The sequence below is a fragment of the Oncorhynchus tshawytscha genome, linkage group LG15 (genome assembly GCF_018296145.1).
Source record: "Oncorhynchus tshawytscha isolate Ot180627B linkage group LG15, Otsh_v2.0, whole genome shotgun sequence".
NCBI classification, from domain to species: domain Eukaryota; kingdom Metazoa; phylum Chordata; class Actinopteri; order Salmoniformes; family Salmonidae; genus Oncorhynchus; species Oncorhynchus tshawytscha.
Genome location: NC_056443.1, coordinates 19,375,681 through 19,391,234, shown reverse-complemented (window position 1 = coordinate 19,391,234; position 15,554 = coordinate 19,375,681). Strand labels below are relative to the sequence as shown.

At 42.8% G+C, this 15,554-nt stretch overlaps 1 protein-coding gene across 7 annotated transcripts; it reads left to right on the top strand.

Moving 5' to 3' along the window:
* Window positions 1-729: 729 nt before the first annotated feature.
* On the top strand, window positions 730-10,705 carry si:cabz01007807.1. 7 transcript variants are annotated; one of them, XM_024373430.2, is made up of 37 exons: window positions 732-909; window positions 1,126-1,194; window positions 1,859-1,924; window positions 2,261-2,317; window positions 2,419-2,472; window positions 2,628-3,599; window positions 3,706-3,771; window positions 3,892-3,948; window positions 4,123-4,176; window positions 4,276-4,335; window positions 4,506-4,541; window positions 4,663-4,734; window positions 4,835-4,885; window positions 4,965-5,024; window positions 5,126-5,182; window positions 5,262-5,357; window positions 5,450-5,500; window positions 5,586-5,651; window positions 5,748-5,828; window positions 5,991-6,053; window positions 6,163-6,228; window positions 6,328-6,384; window positions 6,484-6,543; window positions 6,622-6,681; window positions 6,828-6,926; window positions 7,013-7,063; window positions 7,179-7,241; window positions 7,353-7,451; window positions 7,544-7,603; window positions 7,773-7,838; window positions 7,937-8,041; window positions 8,165-8,215; window positions 8,309-8,389; window positions 8,854-8,928; window positions 9,054-9,108; window positions 9,214-9,271; window positions 9,431-10,705. In XM_024373430.2, exons 1-37 carry the CDS (start codon window positions 907-909, stop codon window positions 10,179-10,181), a joined length of 3,948 nt encoding a protein of 1,315 aa, XP_024229198.1. In that variant the 5' UTR covers window positions 732-906; the 3' UTR covers window positions 10,182-10,705. The 7 variants fall into 7 exon arrangements, with proteins under 7 accessions (XP_024229203.1, XP_042154187.1, XP_024229201.1 ...); XM_024373429.2 differs by having other exon boundaries at window positions 6,825-6,926; XM_024373431.2 differs by having other exon boundaries at window positions 733-909; window positions 6,825-6,926; window positions 9,054-9,093.
* Window positions 10,706-15,554: the final 4,849 nt, after the last annotated feature.

Genomic DNA, 15,554 nt, shown 5'->3' with positions numbered 1-15,554 from the left:
ATATAAAAGTGGTACTTTATGTAGAGAACCAAATTATGTGACTTCATATTGCAATGCAAATTTACATTTTACTTCACCCAAGTTATTTGCAATATATAAAAATAATTGCATATTTTCAGAGATAGAGCTAGAATTCAATGATGTAATGACACTATGAAAACTGCCCTAAACAGGTTTCATTGAGAAATTATACAGGCATGCACGCACACACACACACACACACACACACACACACACACACACACACACACACACACACACACACACACACACACACACTCTCTCTCTGAGAAATTATACAGGCATGCACGCGCACACACACACACACACACACACACACACTCTCTCTCTCTCTGAGAAATAATACAGGCACGCACGCGCGCGCACGCACACACACACACACACAGAGAACAACATGTATCTACACATCCATCCAACATCAACTTAAATCACTGACTCCATTTCAAATGAACACACGTTTGACCCCCCCTCCTAGACATAGGGACCATTAAAGACGGATGGAGAGACGGACAGACAGATGCGCACACACATGTACAAGCCCCCTGTAGTTTTAGGCGTACTAGCTAATAGGTATATACATTCTTTTACCAATGTATAGGAACACAACACACCTGTGCGCGTCATTGACCGTACATTCTCCTTGTGGCGAGGACAACTGGTCCGGTCGCATTTTATCGCTTGGATGAAGAAGGGAAGGGGAGGGAAATCAAACACGCCTACGTATTCCTGTCCATCAATCATCCAATCACCAGTACACGCAGCGTGGACCGCTTGCCAAGTCGCGCGGTTGGAAATACTAGTTTGGCAACTACCGAGTTCATTTCAGTGCAAACTTTCGTTTAGTGCAGACAATAGCTTACTGGATCGGATATCAACACAGCAACCATGGTGAGATCAAACTAATTTAAATGTTTTCATGATAAGTGATAGGCCTACCATGGAATTATTACGGGCACGTGCGTTTGCGTCAAATCACAACTCTTCGAACTCTTGAATAATTCTAAAAGATGATTTCAGTTCAATAAGAGTAGAACGTCCAACACTTTACTTTTCTTACAAGAAGATCAAACTCCATTGTTTTTTGATGTGTTCTTTCTCTGTCAGGATAAGGAGGAGGAGAGGGAAGGGGCACAGAGTGAACCGGTGGAGGGTTTTTTGGGGGAGAGAAGACCGGTGAGTAAGAATCTGGGACAGGTTTCCCAAAAGCATAATGAAGCGAAGTTTATCGTTAGAACCATATCGTGGTTCTAAAGATGAACTTAGCCTTGAGATGCGTTTGTTCAATACCTCAGTTGAACTCCTCTCACCTCTTGGTGCCCTAAAATAAAGCTTATTGACTATGCATATTTTAAACCTTGAACTTACTGTACAAAGTATGTCGTCAAGTTTTTAGCCACAAAGTACAGTAGTAGGCCCTACGTATGTGAATACTTATTATATAGAGAGCTCTTTTTAATCTCATTAGCTGCAGCTCAGGAACTGTGTTGGCATGGCATTGTGTCTGACATTCTTTCAGGGCAGTTGATTGAGAAATGATGTTGCTTGTGATGTCAGGTGTTTTTGATACCTATGTACTCTATCACCTTTAAGAATATTGCGAAACAGCCTGAGAAATCAACCCACCTCCCGATACTATCAGGGTGTGTAATTTGTACAGCTCCTTGTTAGGTTGTCTGGTGTAGTTTTCCTGACCATTTTTGTACACAACACAAGGTTAATTATCCACAGTAGACAAGCAAGCACTGTATACACTTAGAGTATAGACAAGCAAGAAAGCTTTACCTATAGGAATTCATTCATGGAGTCATATTTAATATTTGTTTTTAAATAATTTCAGAGCATCATGAGACTACAGGGGATGCTGAGGAGAGTTTCCCAGAGTCCCTTCCGCAAACAATACAGGGTAAACAACACTGACACACAATCTCAAATCAAAATCAAATGTATTTGTAAAGCTCTGTTTACATCAGCAGATGTCACAAAGTGCTAATACAGAAACCCAGCAAACAGCAAGCAATGGAGAGGCACAGTGGCTACTGTGGCATACTTAAATTCACACAGGACACTAGATAAGACAGGAGAATTACACCAGATTTAACAGACTGACCTAAGCCCCCCAGCACATGGTCTATTGCAGCATAGATACTGGAGGCTGAGACGGGGGGGGGGCTTGGGGGACACAAGCTCATAGAAGGGATATCATAACACTCTTTTTGAAATCTTCCACATTCTCTTTCAGACTCCTATCCCCTCCACTTCAGAATCCAGAGATTACTCTGACACTCGCCTGAAGCAGGTTAGACTGAATTATTATAGGGCAACTGGCAATGGTAAATGTTTAAACAATGTCCATTTATTTGTTACCCAATTTTATGCTTTAATCTCGTTCTCTCTCAGAATGGATTCAATCGTAGCTTGTCAAAAGAGAATCCATTCTACTCTTATATGAAAGTGAGTCTTTATCAGCGACATTGCATTTCCACCAGATCTCTAGCCTTCCATTTGTATGGTGGTATGACACATATGTGCAATACTATTGACAATGACTGTTTTGTTTGAGTGATGTGTCAAATTGCTTACACCATGAGTTAATTTTTAACCCACAGGAATCCAGCAGTGTGACTATTGACGGGGACACGAAGAATCAGGATTCAGAGGTTCTACGTCGGCAGAGTTTAGTCACTGTCTTTGCTCCTCCACCTGAGGTCCGGAGCACACCAGAGGGCCTCCAACCTGACAAACAGACAGGCGACAACCTTCAGACCACACCGTCTGACCAGCCCACGTATATCTTCAAAACCATGTCTGAAAGACGGTCACCGGATCTCTTCGAAACAACGGCCCTAACTCAAATCACACCAAATGTGAGCCACAGTCCTTTATTTGTCACACCTGCTGAAAGACTGGAGCTTTGGGCAACTTCTTCGAACCAACAGGACGTATTCAAAACTCAGCTTTCAAAAACACCAAACCCATTCCAAGCTCCTCCAACCAAGGGAGATTACCAATTCAAAGCACCACCCACCAAGGGAGAGTCCCTATTCAATGCTCCTCCCACCAAGGGAGATGACCTTTTCCAAGCCCCTTTGTCCATTCCAAAGGACCCCTTCCAATCCACTCCTTCTGACACTCCCAATCTCATTCAAGCCACGCCTATTAGGTCAAATGACCCTTTCCAAATTCCCTCTTCCAATGTGACACCAGACATCTTTCAGCCCCTGCCTTCCAGGACATGGGACATTTTCCATTCCTCACCCAGTGATGTCTTTCAGAGTGCTTCTTTCAGTACTGACTCTACAGTCAAGCAGTCCACACCTTTATTCCAGACTTCGCCAGGGCAGAAAACAGACATCTTCTCAGGGTCAGATTTTGAGAAGACTGCTGAGCTCTTCAATGCATCACTCTCCAACACGCAGGATTTCAACCTTGCAACACCCTCTGATGAACAGTATGATATCTTCCTGATGACCCCTCACGGAACCAAACATGTTCTCCAACCCAAACCTACTGCCATGAAACATGGTACCCTCCATGCCAGATCCCTGTCCCCCACGCAGGCTTTCAATGGTACCCCCCAGGTAGTTACCTACAAGTCTTTTTTTCCTCACGTCTTCGTACAGTCTTTGATATCCGTGTGACCTCTCTTTCCAACACTGCAAAGAGTGACATGTTGTGACCTCTCAGGTGAAGATGTCCAACAGCCCTCCCAAACCACCTCCTCAAAAAAGACAGCCCAAGTTACCGAGTCGTGTAAGGACACCTTCACCATTTTTATTTGTCCCTTTTTCTCCATGTATGTAAGCATACCAATTATTGTCATGTCTGTCTGTGATTCACTTGTATCTCATTGGGTTTCTGCTATGTCTTTAGACCGAAGCTGAGCGACCAGATCCTAAACCAGGCCCTCAAACGAAGAACACAGCTCAGGTAAGTTTCTGTGCCAAGTAAGTCTATACATACTAAGTCTATTCCTACCACAATCAGTTGAACAGCCTTTAAATTACAGAACTTTTCTACAACTTTCAGTAGACAAGACGGTGTCGTGTAGGAACATGTCATCTCTCTCTCTGTTGATCTGAGAATAACATTCTGGTTTTACAGGACAACAAATTAGACGAAGTGGAGGTATTTGAGAACATTCTTTTGACTGGCCAGGTATGTACTAGAGGGGCACCACTTGGACAGAACTTTTTTCTTTGACTGTCTTATTGCTGTGTGTACTGAACTGGGTTTACTTTGTTAAACCCAAAACAGGAGAGATGTGTGGAGGATTGGCCTGAAAACAGTCCTGAGCTCAATCCTGACTGGAAACCTGTAAGAACTAATTTAATGGCTTTTTCTACATGTTCATTGTTTGCATGAAATGGATCAACTCCTTGCCACACTCCTACCTAATATTACTGTATTTTATTTAACATGAATCTATTGTACATTGACTAGCCTAAAAGTTAATCAACTGTTTGATTATATTTTTCCCTCGTCAGTCAGGCAAACTGAGGCTTAGGAGGGAGTCGATGAAGGTAAAGTCACCACATCACTGTTTTTCTCAAATGTGTGCTTAGTGGTGGTCAATTGATACTGAAGGTGTGACTGTGTGGCGCTATTTCTGTTCCTCGCTCATCTCGCTCTCTCCTATCTCAGGTGGCGTCAGACTCTGATGGGGGGAGTGTAGAAGAACTGGAAGAGAATGGCGCCGGAAAACGTGCGAAAACTGTATGTCTCACGCTCTTATTTGTGTTCGTTCTGTATTTTAAAGTGTCCGTTTCTACATTTATATCCTTTTGTTTTAAACGTTTTCCTTTTTTTATTTCAGAAAAGGGGGAGGATGTTCAAGGTATCCTTTCTTTCCAGAAGAGGGTCAAAGGTAAATCAAACTTTTTCTTTAATGAATTATGTATATATGTTCTACTGCTGTAGTCAATAAACATGTTTTTATTCTACAGGATAAATATTCTGAAGACCTGAAGGATAGTGACAGCGGCACACTACGTCGAGGATCAAAGGTGAGGACTGTGCTATCTTTGATTAATTGTATGTGTGATTGTGTAGGTAGATATATGGAAATGCTTATTGTCAATGTTTTAATGTCATTTTTTTTGTTTAGGAGAGATGTTCTGAATCCAAGGATGGAGAGAGCAATAGTCTCAGTTGGCGGTCAAAGGTGAGTGTGTTCCTGTGTAAAGATTGTAATGAATTAAGACGTTTTAATACAGTATTAATTACTTTAATGTGTTGTCCAGGGGGGCTTTTTGGATGAAGACTTCCCAAAGAAAGGGGTAGATGTCTTCTCTGAGGATTACGAAGATAAGGAGAATTACATGGAGCACGGCAAGCCGGTATTTCTTTTTAACCAGTTAGTTTTGAAAGACTTTGTGTGAATTTCATTCATTTAGTATTGTAATTGTTTGAACTTCCTTCCCCTTAACAGAAGAAATCATTCAAATTCAAAATGCCCCTTGTGCATCGCAGAGGTTCTAAGGTATAATTGAACATATCATTTAGGGAAGGGGTGTTTAAAATAATTTAACATTTGTTGGAATAACTTAATTTTTTTTTATTTTTAGGATCGGTTTTCAGCTGACCATCTTGAAAAAGCTTCAGGCCTACATTTGCCTCAACATAGAGCGAATGTATATATATATTTTTTATATCTGTGATTGTAAACAAAAAGAGCAATATATTGGTGAAAAATCTGTGTTGACATATTCCTGTGGTGTGTTTCCCAGGAGGGCTTGCTAGACGATGACTTTCCTCAGAAGGAAGTAGGATTCATATCTGCAGGGGAGGATGAAGAAGACTCCAAACAGGTACCTATCTTCTTTGTCTATATTTCTAGTTTTTTTTTTTGTTATGAAAGACTACTCATCAAAACCACTGCTGCTTTTATTGTATAAATGTTGTGCTGACAAAAGTTGCAGTCTTAACACTGATCCCTATGGAACACCACATATGGGTTTGTCGTTTAACAGGCCCTGGGTTTGGATGAGAACTCTGAAGAGGAGCCAGAGGAACGTGATGGGACGGGTGGATTTGTATGCTTTGTCTCATGCTTAACACGTTTAGGAAGTTGACAACTGTTTCGTATGAAAAATGTATCAAACTTCTATCATTGAGACTGTTTCCATCTGTTTTTCTGCACAGAAAAAAAGTAAAGGTGTCAAAATTAAGTTTGTGCCTCACAGAGGGTTCGCAATCTGCCTCGAAAAGGTAAGGAGGGCAACGTGTACAGTAGGCGAAATGCACATGCTTTTGTATTCATGCAAAAACTGATATAACGGCAAGAATGTTTTGTTGTTGAATTCCCAGGATGAACCAACAGGCGCTCATGAATACACACCTCGCAGAGGTTCAAAGATGATTCATGTATGTATATACTGTGTGTAGAAATACTTGTGACAAACACTATGTTCGTTTCAATACACCTTTTCACTTGTCCATATGCAGTAATTATGTGTTTCTTAGGAGAAACCTCTTGATGAACTTAAAGGTGCCCATGGTTATACACCACGCAAGGAGTCCAAGGTACTGTGAGTTTCTATGCGCGTACTCTGTACACAGTACTACTGTATGTACAGTCAACATTTGTTTATTCTTTTGTAGGTTAATATTTTTGAGGAAACCGAAGAAGTGAAAGGCTACACCCCGCAGTCACACCCCAAGGTTGGATGCGTGTCTGTGTCGTAATTGTCTGTGTAGTTGTGTTGGTATTTGTGCCAACTCAAATTAGTCTATGCTGTTCAATGTACAAAGAAAATGTCAAATGACAGTATAAATGTTTGATTTATTTAATGTTTTTCTTTCAGCAGAGCTTTTTGGATGATTACTTGCCTGAGAAGGGGGCAGGTTTCTCCTCAGCAGGAGCGGGAGAAGAATATCAACAGAATGTGATGGAAGACTGCAAACCGGTACTTCCCTCTTTCTTTCACATCCCTCACTTCCTCTGTCTGCTCTTTATTTAACCTAATGACATGATAAACGTTGTCTCCTACAGAAGAGACCGTTCAAATTAAAACTCCTACATATGAACCGTCGGAAATCTGGGGTAAAGTTTTTTTTTTGTTGGTTTCTGTTGTGGTTGTGCTTTATATTTTTTGGGGGAATACCATTTTTCTTTATCAAAACAAGATGATCAAGTGCATTATTTTTCATTCTTACAGAGCGCTGAGGAGAATTCTCAGACTAGTAGCACACAACAGTACTCCCCACAAAGGAGATCAGAGGTTTGCCAATTTTTCTGTTTTCCCATGTGAGCACATTTGGATGCGCTGTCTATTTACAAGTTAGATATGTGTTGAGTCCCAACTTATAAAGTGTCTCTTGTTTTTGTCCAGGAGGGCTTTCTGGACAGTGATGTGCCTCAGAAGGGAGCAGATCTCTTCTATGCTGGACAGATAGAAGATGAACAGAATGAGATGGAAGACTGGAAACCGGTACTTCTCTTTTCCTTTACACAGTAGAACTTTCTCCTCTTAAGCTTTGGATGGATCCCACTCGTGCTCTAAATGTCCTCTCTCTTTAACAGAAGAAACCATCGAAATTTAAGAACCACCTTGCAAGTCGGCGCAAGTCAAGCCAAATCCAGGTAATTATTATGTTTGTGTAGGCCCTCTGAGTGTGTTGTCTGTTTATTAGAGAATGTGTCGATTTTTATATTTCTCTTTTAACAGATTTACATTTGCCATTATTGGCCTATAAAGAACATCTGTATTAGTTTTAAAACAGGTCTGTGTACTTTCATTCCTTTATTCTAGGAAATGTTTCCATATGAAAAGTCCCAGATTGGTTCCGAGCGCTACACACCTCGACGAGCGTCCCATGTGAGGGCATTTCTATTGGTCCAAAGATACGGCTTTTGTGCGCACTTTACATTTTGTCAGCGGAAGAGCGTTGACATATCCTGTGGTATGTTTTCCAGGAGGGCTTTCTGGACGATGACACTTCTCAGAGGAGGTCGGATCTCTTCTCAGCAGGAGGGCATGGAGATGATTATGGACAGGATGATATAGAAGACTGCAAACCGGTACTGCTACTACTTTATAAACATCCTTTCTTCATTTACTGTGATTTTTTTTTTTTTTTTTTTTTTTTTTCTTTTTTTTTTCTTTAACCTGCTGTTAATCTATATCCCATCTTTCCTCTACAGAAGAAATCATTCAAATTTAAAGCCCCTCATAAGCATCGCAAAGAAACTAAGGTAATTGTGTGTGTGTGTGTGTGTGTGTGTGTGGTGTTACTGCCATATGTTTACTGATGTTAGTGTTGGTTTCTCTCTCTCTCTCTCTCTCAGACTAAAGCGAGAGATGAAAGGATGACCGAGTACCCACCAGGAGCCACATCTAGTGACTACTACTTTTCAGAGGCTGCAGAGGTACACCCATACAAGAACACATCCAACATGTACATTTGTGCTGAATCATTGTCCTATATTGGAGACAGACCTGAAACGACTGAAAACCATGGGTAGTTGTCTTGATCGGTGTTGTATGACTAACATAATAGCTTTTTTTTTTTTAAAAGCCACACACACCCACGTTGTTCTCGACAACTATGGTCTGGGTCTGGCTGGCTTCTGTCTCTGTCTTGTGTGGCACATTCCCGTCGGTCATGTAACTGAACCGGATCTGCTGCATACTGTAAGGGATTTTTAGGCCTCAGGGGGAGGGAAAGCTGGCAAAGGCCATGGTTCTCATAAAAGGCAGTGCAGACTATCCCTTTGTAAGGATAATAAGGTATGCACAGCAAATAGATTCAAACTCAACCAGCAATCGCTCCTACTCCCTCTCACTTCTTTCTCACATTGTCCCCTCTTCTCTCTCTCTCTCTCTCTCGCAGGCTGAGTGGCGTTCTGCTCAGATTGACGAACAGCTTGCAGACGGTCTGGAGGATGAGGAGGAGGAGGAAGAGGGGGTCAGTATTTGACGAGTCAAATGTCGCTCACAAATCACCATCTGCCCTATTTCAATGGTAACAGTTTGAAAATGTGACTGTGTGAAAGCAATGTCCAAAGATATCAGCGTTTCTCCGTCTCACAGGACACTGACAGCTTGATGGAGTGGTGGAACACTGTGGAACGTGAGTCATACACACGTGCGTACACATACACATGTGCATGCACTCACAAGCACGTATGCATGCTCACGCATGTTCACACACACACCCAGTTTGTAATCTGGGAATTGTCTTGTGCCTCAGAATGGGATGAGCTGCCTTCAGATGATGAAGACAAGACGGTGAAGGACGATGAGACTAGGTATGTCCTCTTTGTGGTGGTGACAACGTAATCAGTAGTCAATCTCGTGAAACATTGCTGATGTTTGAATACTTGTTCTCTCTGCCTCCCTCTCGCTCCTCTCCCTCTTGCCATGTCCTTCTGTCTCTCTCTCTCTCTCTCTCCCCCCTCCCCCTTAAGGTCATTCACCCTACTGGCGGAGAAGGTGCACCGCGGCCTGAGTGTCTTCAACAAGGTGTTCACGGAGCGTGCTGAGGTCCTCTGGCAGTACGTCATCAAGCTCTATGCCCTCGCCGACGACATCACCTCCTTCCATAAGAAGGCCAAGATTGGCAACATCACCGGTGGCACCACCGCCGCCGTCGGGGGCGGCGCGGCCATCGTCGGCCTGGCCCTCGCCCCCTTCACCTTCGGCGCCTCGCTCATCATCACGGCTGTTGGCGTCGGAGTGGCGGCGGCCGGAGGGATCACGTCGGCATCGGCGACCATCTCGGACAACGTGAACAACATGCAGGACAGGAAGAAAGTGGAGGTGGTTCTAGAGGATTATGAGGCGAGGATGGAGGAGTTGGTGAAGATCTTGAGGTTTGTGTGCGAGGGGCTGTATAGACTCAGGGGGCATCCTCTCCTCCGGAGAGGAACCCAGCACTACTCTGGAGACTGGGAGGTCCGCAGGGCCGTTCAAATGGTCAGCCTAGTGGATAGACCTGTGTTGAGGGCCACAGAGGTAACAGAAGGAGCTGCCGTGGCCCTCAGGGGCCTCTTCAAAGGAATGGATAAATACTTCACCAAGGACTCTCGTGAGCTAAAGAAAGGGTTTAAGAAAGAGGTGGTGTTTAAGATTAGGCAAGTAGCTCAGGTGCTGCACGAGAGCCTGATGGAGCTGAATGCTATCAGGGAGGAGCTGCAGGATGCTAATGGCAATATATGAAACAGTTCAACTCCCACAATGCAACGTGTCTTATGCAACTCATGGCCCCCCATTACTGCCCAAGCTGAGGATTTGTTTTCAAGATCTTGATATTTTTAACCTAAACCTAACGAGGACTTTCCCAACTTTCCTGTTCCTCTTTAAACGAAAAGGAGAAACTGAACATTTGCCTTGTAATAAATGAAGTTACAAACTCTGATTGCATTCTGCAATTTGGACAACTATGCAGCATAATAAGCTTTTACTTACAAAGAACTTGTATGTATGACTTTACTGGATTGTGAAGTAGTAGGCCTAAGATCTTGGATACGTGTTTATAACTAGCTTAGGCTACACTCATGTGATATACCCTGTAGCCATGGATCTAATCTAGCTATTATTTTAAAACAGAGTATATATTTCAACGTTTAATAAATAGGTTATTTATACTCTAACCAAATGAAATGTGCAATGTTGATGATAACTAATAGCGCAATGAGGCAGCTATTGGAATTGTGTTTAATAAAGATAATTATGCATTTGAACTGGTTGTAAACTTTTCACTTTGAACATTTCAACCTTGATTGTTACTGATGTAAATGTCAGTATTTTATCCACGTCTTTTTCATCAAATTGGGAATACCCAACTCGGGAGTGTAACTAATGAGAGGGTTCGATTAATCTCGCCCAGGCGTCCGTGAAGGCGTGTTTTGCACCGGCTGAAAATTGCTACATTTCGTTTGGAACCGGGCTGACTCATGGGAGTGAACCAGGTGCACTGAGTTATAATAAGAACTAGACAAAATATGTGTATAACTAACCGACAGACATTTCCAATGGGAACAAATGAATCATAGTGGGCAGAACAAGGAGGGTGGCAGAGCCAAGCATGAGCTAGCGAGGTCCTACTGGCATGCATTTGCGTATTTCCGTTTGGGAATGCATACTCTGTGAAGTGCAATATATCAATTTGCCCTTGCATTCCAAAACAAAGCTTTAAAATATATATATTTGACAAAGGGTCAAGGAACTGTATTTGATCGATGAGGACATTTGCATAACGTCGCCCCAAAATCCATCTCGCTCCATCTTCTCTCACTGCCGCCCACTGGGCTTCCTCTCATTACCATATTTGGTAATGAGTGGAAACGCCAACCGAATGCTTCACAAATATCTGTCTCATTGTAATAGCCAAACTTTGTTTCAATTTAATCTACTCGCGTTAGCATACGCCATTTAGTGATAGCTGACATTTTTCTGACTGGGATTATTCCACCTGCATGCTCCCAGAACTGTGTCTGAGCACGTGGACAGCTGAACAAGCCAACCAGCACTTCCCCTGGCTACCTGGGGTCATGACCTCAGAGCAGGAATATAAAATGTTATCTTCAGTTGTGAGTGATGGAAAACAAATCTGCCTCAGTGACAATTTGAATAATTTAATGGATGTTTTGTGCACAAAGTTGATGATTAAAGTGTCTATTAGGAATTTTCAGATTTGAAATCTCTTTTGGCGCTGTCAATGGGAATTGTCTTTCTCGGCTGTGATTCAGTTAAACTACAGTACCGAAGCAATACTGTAGGTGCAGTCAAAAGAGTGCTTCCAGACCGGAAACCTGGACCTTGGTCAGGTCATGGCCCCAGGGTTTCAGTTGGGAAGCAGGCCATCTCATGTACACAGAGGAGACTGACAGTACTTCAGTTTAACTAACGCTGAGCCATGAAAGACAATTCCTATAGATGTCCCCATAGTAAGTCCATTTTCAAAAATACACTTTCGTTATCACATTTGTGCCAAAAATATACATTACATTTTTCCATGAATTGTCTGAGGCAGATTATTTTTTTCCTTCACTCACAGCCGAAGTTATTAAAATGTTAAATTCATGCTATTATATGGACGAGCTTGTGTGACATGCACACAAAGAAGGAAAAACAATGAAAATCATTCATGCACAATCGTGAATAGAAAAGATGAATAGAAAAGATCCAGTTTTTGTCAAATGAACAGATTTGACTTTACCTAGCAGGTTGGGATAACCTTTTTCTTTCTATTTCATCTTTATTTAACCAGGTAGGCTAGTTGAGAACAAGTTGTCATTTGCAACTGCGACCTGGCCAAGATAAAGCATAGCAATTTGACACACAACAACACAGAGTTACACATAGAATAAACAAAACATACAGTCAATAATACAGTAGAAAAAAAGAAAACAAAAATCTATATTACAGTGAGTGCAAATGAGGTAAGATAATGGAGTTAAAAATAAATAGGTCATGGTGGCAAAGTAATTACAATATAGCAATTAAACACTGAAATGGTAGATGTGCAGAAGATGAATGTGCAAGTAGAGATACTGGTGTGCACAGGAGCAAGATAAATAAATAAATACAGTATGTGGATGAGGTAGATAGATGGGCTGTTTACAGATGGGCTATATACAGGTGCAGTGATCTGTGAGCTACTCTGACAGCTGGTGCATAAAGCTAGTGAGGGGGATATGAGTCTCCAGCTTCAGTGATTTTTGCAGTTCGTTCCAGTCATTGGCAGCAGAGAACTGGAAGGAAAGGTGACCAAAGGAGGAATTGGCTTTGGGGGTGACTAGTGAGATATACCTGCTGGAGCATGTGCTACGAGTGGGTGCTGCTATGGTGACCAGTGAGCTGAGATAAGGAGGGGCTTTACCTAGCAGAGACTTGTAGGTAACCTGTAGCCAGTGGGTTTGGCGACGAGTATGAAGCAAGGGCCAACCAACGAGAGCGTACAGGACGCAGTGGTGGGTAGTGTATGGGGCTTTGGTGACAAAACGGATGGCACTGTGATAGACTGCATCCAGTTTGTTGAGTAGAGTGTTGACATCGCCGAAGTCGAGGATCAGTAGGATGGTCAGTTTTACGAGGGTATGTTTGGCAGCATGAGTGATGGATGCTTTGCTGCGATATAAGAAGCCAATTCTAGATTTAATTTTGGATTGGAGATGCTTAATGTGAGTCTGGAAGGAGAGTTTACAGTCTAACCAGACACCTAGGTATTTGTAGATGTCCACGTATTCTAAGTCAGAGCCGTCCAAAGTAGTGATGCTCGACGGGCGGGCAGGTGCGGGCAGTGATCGATTGAATAGCATGCATTTAGTTTTACTTGCATTTAAGAGCAGTTGGAGGCCACAGAAGGAGAGTTGTATGGCATTGAAGCTTGTCTGGAGGTTAGTTAACACAGTGTCCAAAGAGGGGCCAGAAGTATACAGAATGGTGTCGTCTGCGTAGAGGTGGATCAGAGAATCACCAGCAGCAAGAGCAACATCATTGATGTATACAGAGAATTGAACCCTGTGGCACCCCCATAGAGACTGCCAGAGGTCCGGACAACAGGCCCTCCGATTTGACACACTGAACTCTATCAGAGAAGTAGTTGGAAACCAGGCGAGGCAATCATTTGAGAAACCAAGGCTGTCGAGTCTGCCAATAAGAATGTCGAAAGCCTTGGCCAGGTCGATGAATACGGCTGCACAGTAATGTCTCTTATCGATGGCAGTTATGATATCGTTTAAGATTTTGAAAGTGGCTGAGGTGCAACCATGACCAGCTCTGAAACCAGATTGCATAGCAGAGAAGGTACGATGGGATTCGAAATGGTCGGTAATCTGTTTGTTAACATGGCTTTCGAAAACCTTAGAAAGACAGGGTAGGATAGATATAGGTCTGTAGCAGTTTGGGTCTAGAGTGTCACCCCCTTTGAAGAGGGGGATGACCGTGGCAGCTTTCCAATCTTTGGGAATCTCAGACGATACGAAAGTGAGGTTGAACAGGCTAGTAATAGGGGTTGCAACAATTTTGGCAAATAATTTTAGAAAGAGAGGATCCAGATTGTCTAGCCCGGCTGATTTGTGGGGGTCCAGATTTTGCAGCTCTTTCAGAACATCAGCTATCTGGATTTGGGTGAAGGAGAAATGGTGGGGGCTTGGGCGGGTTGCTGTGGAGGGTGCCAGGCAGTTCACCGGGGTAGGGGTAGCCAGGTGGAAAGCATGGCCAGCCGTAGAGAAATGTTTATTTAAATTCTCAATTATAGTGGATTTATCGGTGGTAACAGTGTTTCCTAGCCTCTTGGAGGAGCAGCTTGGAGGAGGTGCTCTTATTCTCCATGGACTTTACAGTGTCCCATAACTTTTTTGAGTTTGTACTACAGGGTGCAAATTTCTGTTTGAAAAAGCTAGCCTTAGCTTTCCTAGCTGCCTGTGTATATTTGTTCCTAACTTCCCTGAAAAGTTGCATATCACAGGGGCTATTTGATGCTAATGCAGAACGCCACGGGATGTTTTTGTGCTGGCCAAGGGCAGACAGGTCTGGAGAGAACCAAGGACTATATCTATTCCTAGTTCTACATTTTTTCAATGGATCATGCTTATTTAAGATGGCACTTTTAAAGAATAACCAGGCATCCTCTACTGATGGGATGAGGTCAATGTCATTCCAGGATACCCCGGCCAGGTCGATTAGAAAGGCCTGCTCGCAGAAATGTTTTAGGGAGCGTTTGACAGTGATGAGGGGTGGTCGTTTGATCGCAGACCCATTACGGGTGCAGACAATGTGGCGGTGATTGCTGAGATCTTGATTGAAAACAGCAGAGGTGTATTTGGAGGGCGAGTTAGTTAGGATGATATCTATGAGGGTGCCCATGTTTACGGATTTGGGGTTGTACCTGGTAGGTTCATTGATAATTTGTGTGAGATTGAGGGCATCAAGTTTAGATTGTAGGATGGCATGTGTGTTAATTTATGTAGCAGGTTAGGATAATTAGGTTGTTAGGACAAGGGTTAGGGTTAGCTAGATCCATTCTAGCCATTACCCTCATCCAGGACCTGATCTCAGTGATCTCATATCACACAGGCTCAGGTGAATGTAATTTGTGTTTGTGGCCAAATCATCACAACTGTTTGAGGCTAGACAAGCTAGCTAGTTAGTTGATTGTGCACATAAATTAACTTAAATGAGAATAAATGAGCTAGCTAACAGTTTCCACTCGATACACTGCATAAAGTTAGCAGTGGGGTTAAGATTAGGTTTAAAATCTGTTTTTAAGAAGAGAAATTGTGGAAATAGACATGACTTTGTGGCTGTGGTAAACAAACATTAGTGATGTTTACCTTAGCTAACTAGCTTAACGCTACTGTAACGTTACTGTACCGGTAGACTTGCTACTTGCTATCCAGCCAATGCTAGTAAGGGTTTGTGTGTCATCAGTACAGTCACGTTAAAGTAGAGTTAACTGGTGTAACCGATGTTAAATGGCTAGCGGTGGTGCACGCTAATAATCTTTCAATCGGTGACGTCACTCGCCCTGAGACCTGAAGTAGTTGTTCCCCTTACTCTGCAAGGGCCGCGGCTTTTGTGGCGCGA

What these genes read in the sequence shown, in the direction of transcription:
- si:cabz01007807.1 (XM_024373429.2), top strand. An exon ending in GTCTCAGTTGGCGGTCAAAG is followed by an intron (nt 5,183 to 5,261) that starts GTGAGTGTGTTC and finishes TGTGTTGTCCAG; the next exon opens with GGGGGCTTTTTGGATGAAGA. An exon ending in GTGATGGGACGGGTGGATTT is followed by an intron (nt 6,054 to 6,162) that starts GTATGCTTTGTC and finishes TTTTCTGCACAG; the next exon opens with AAAAAAAGTAAAGGTGTCAA.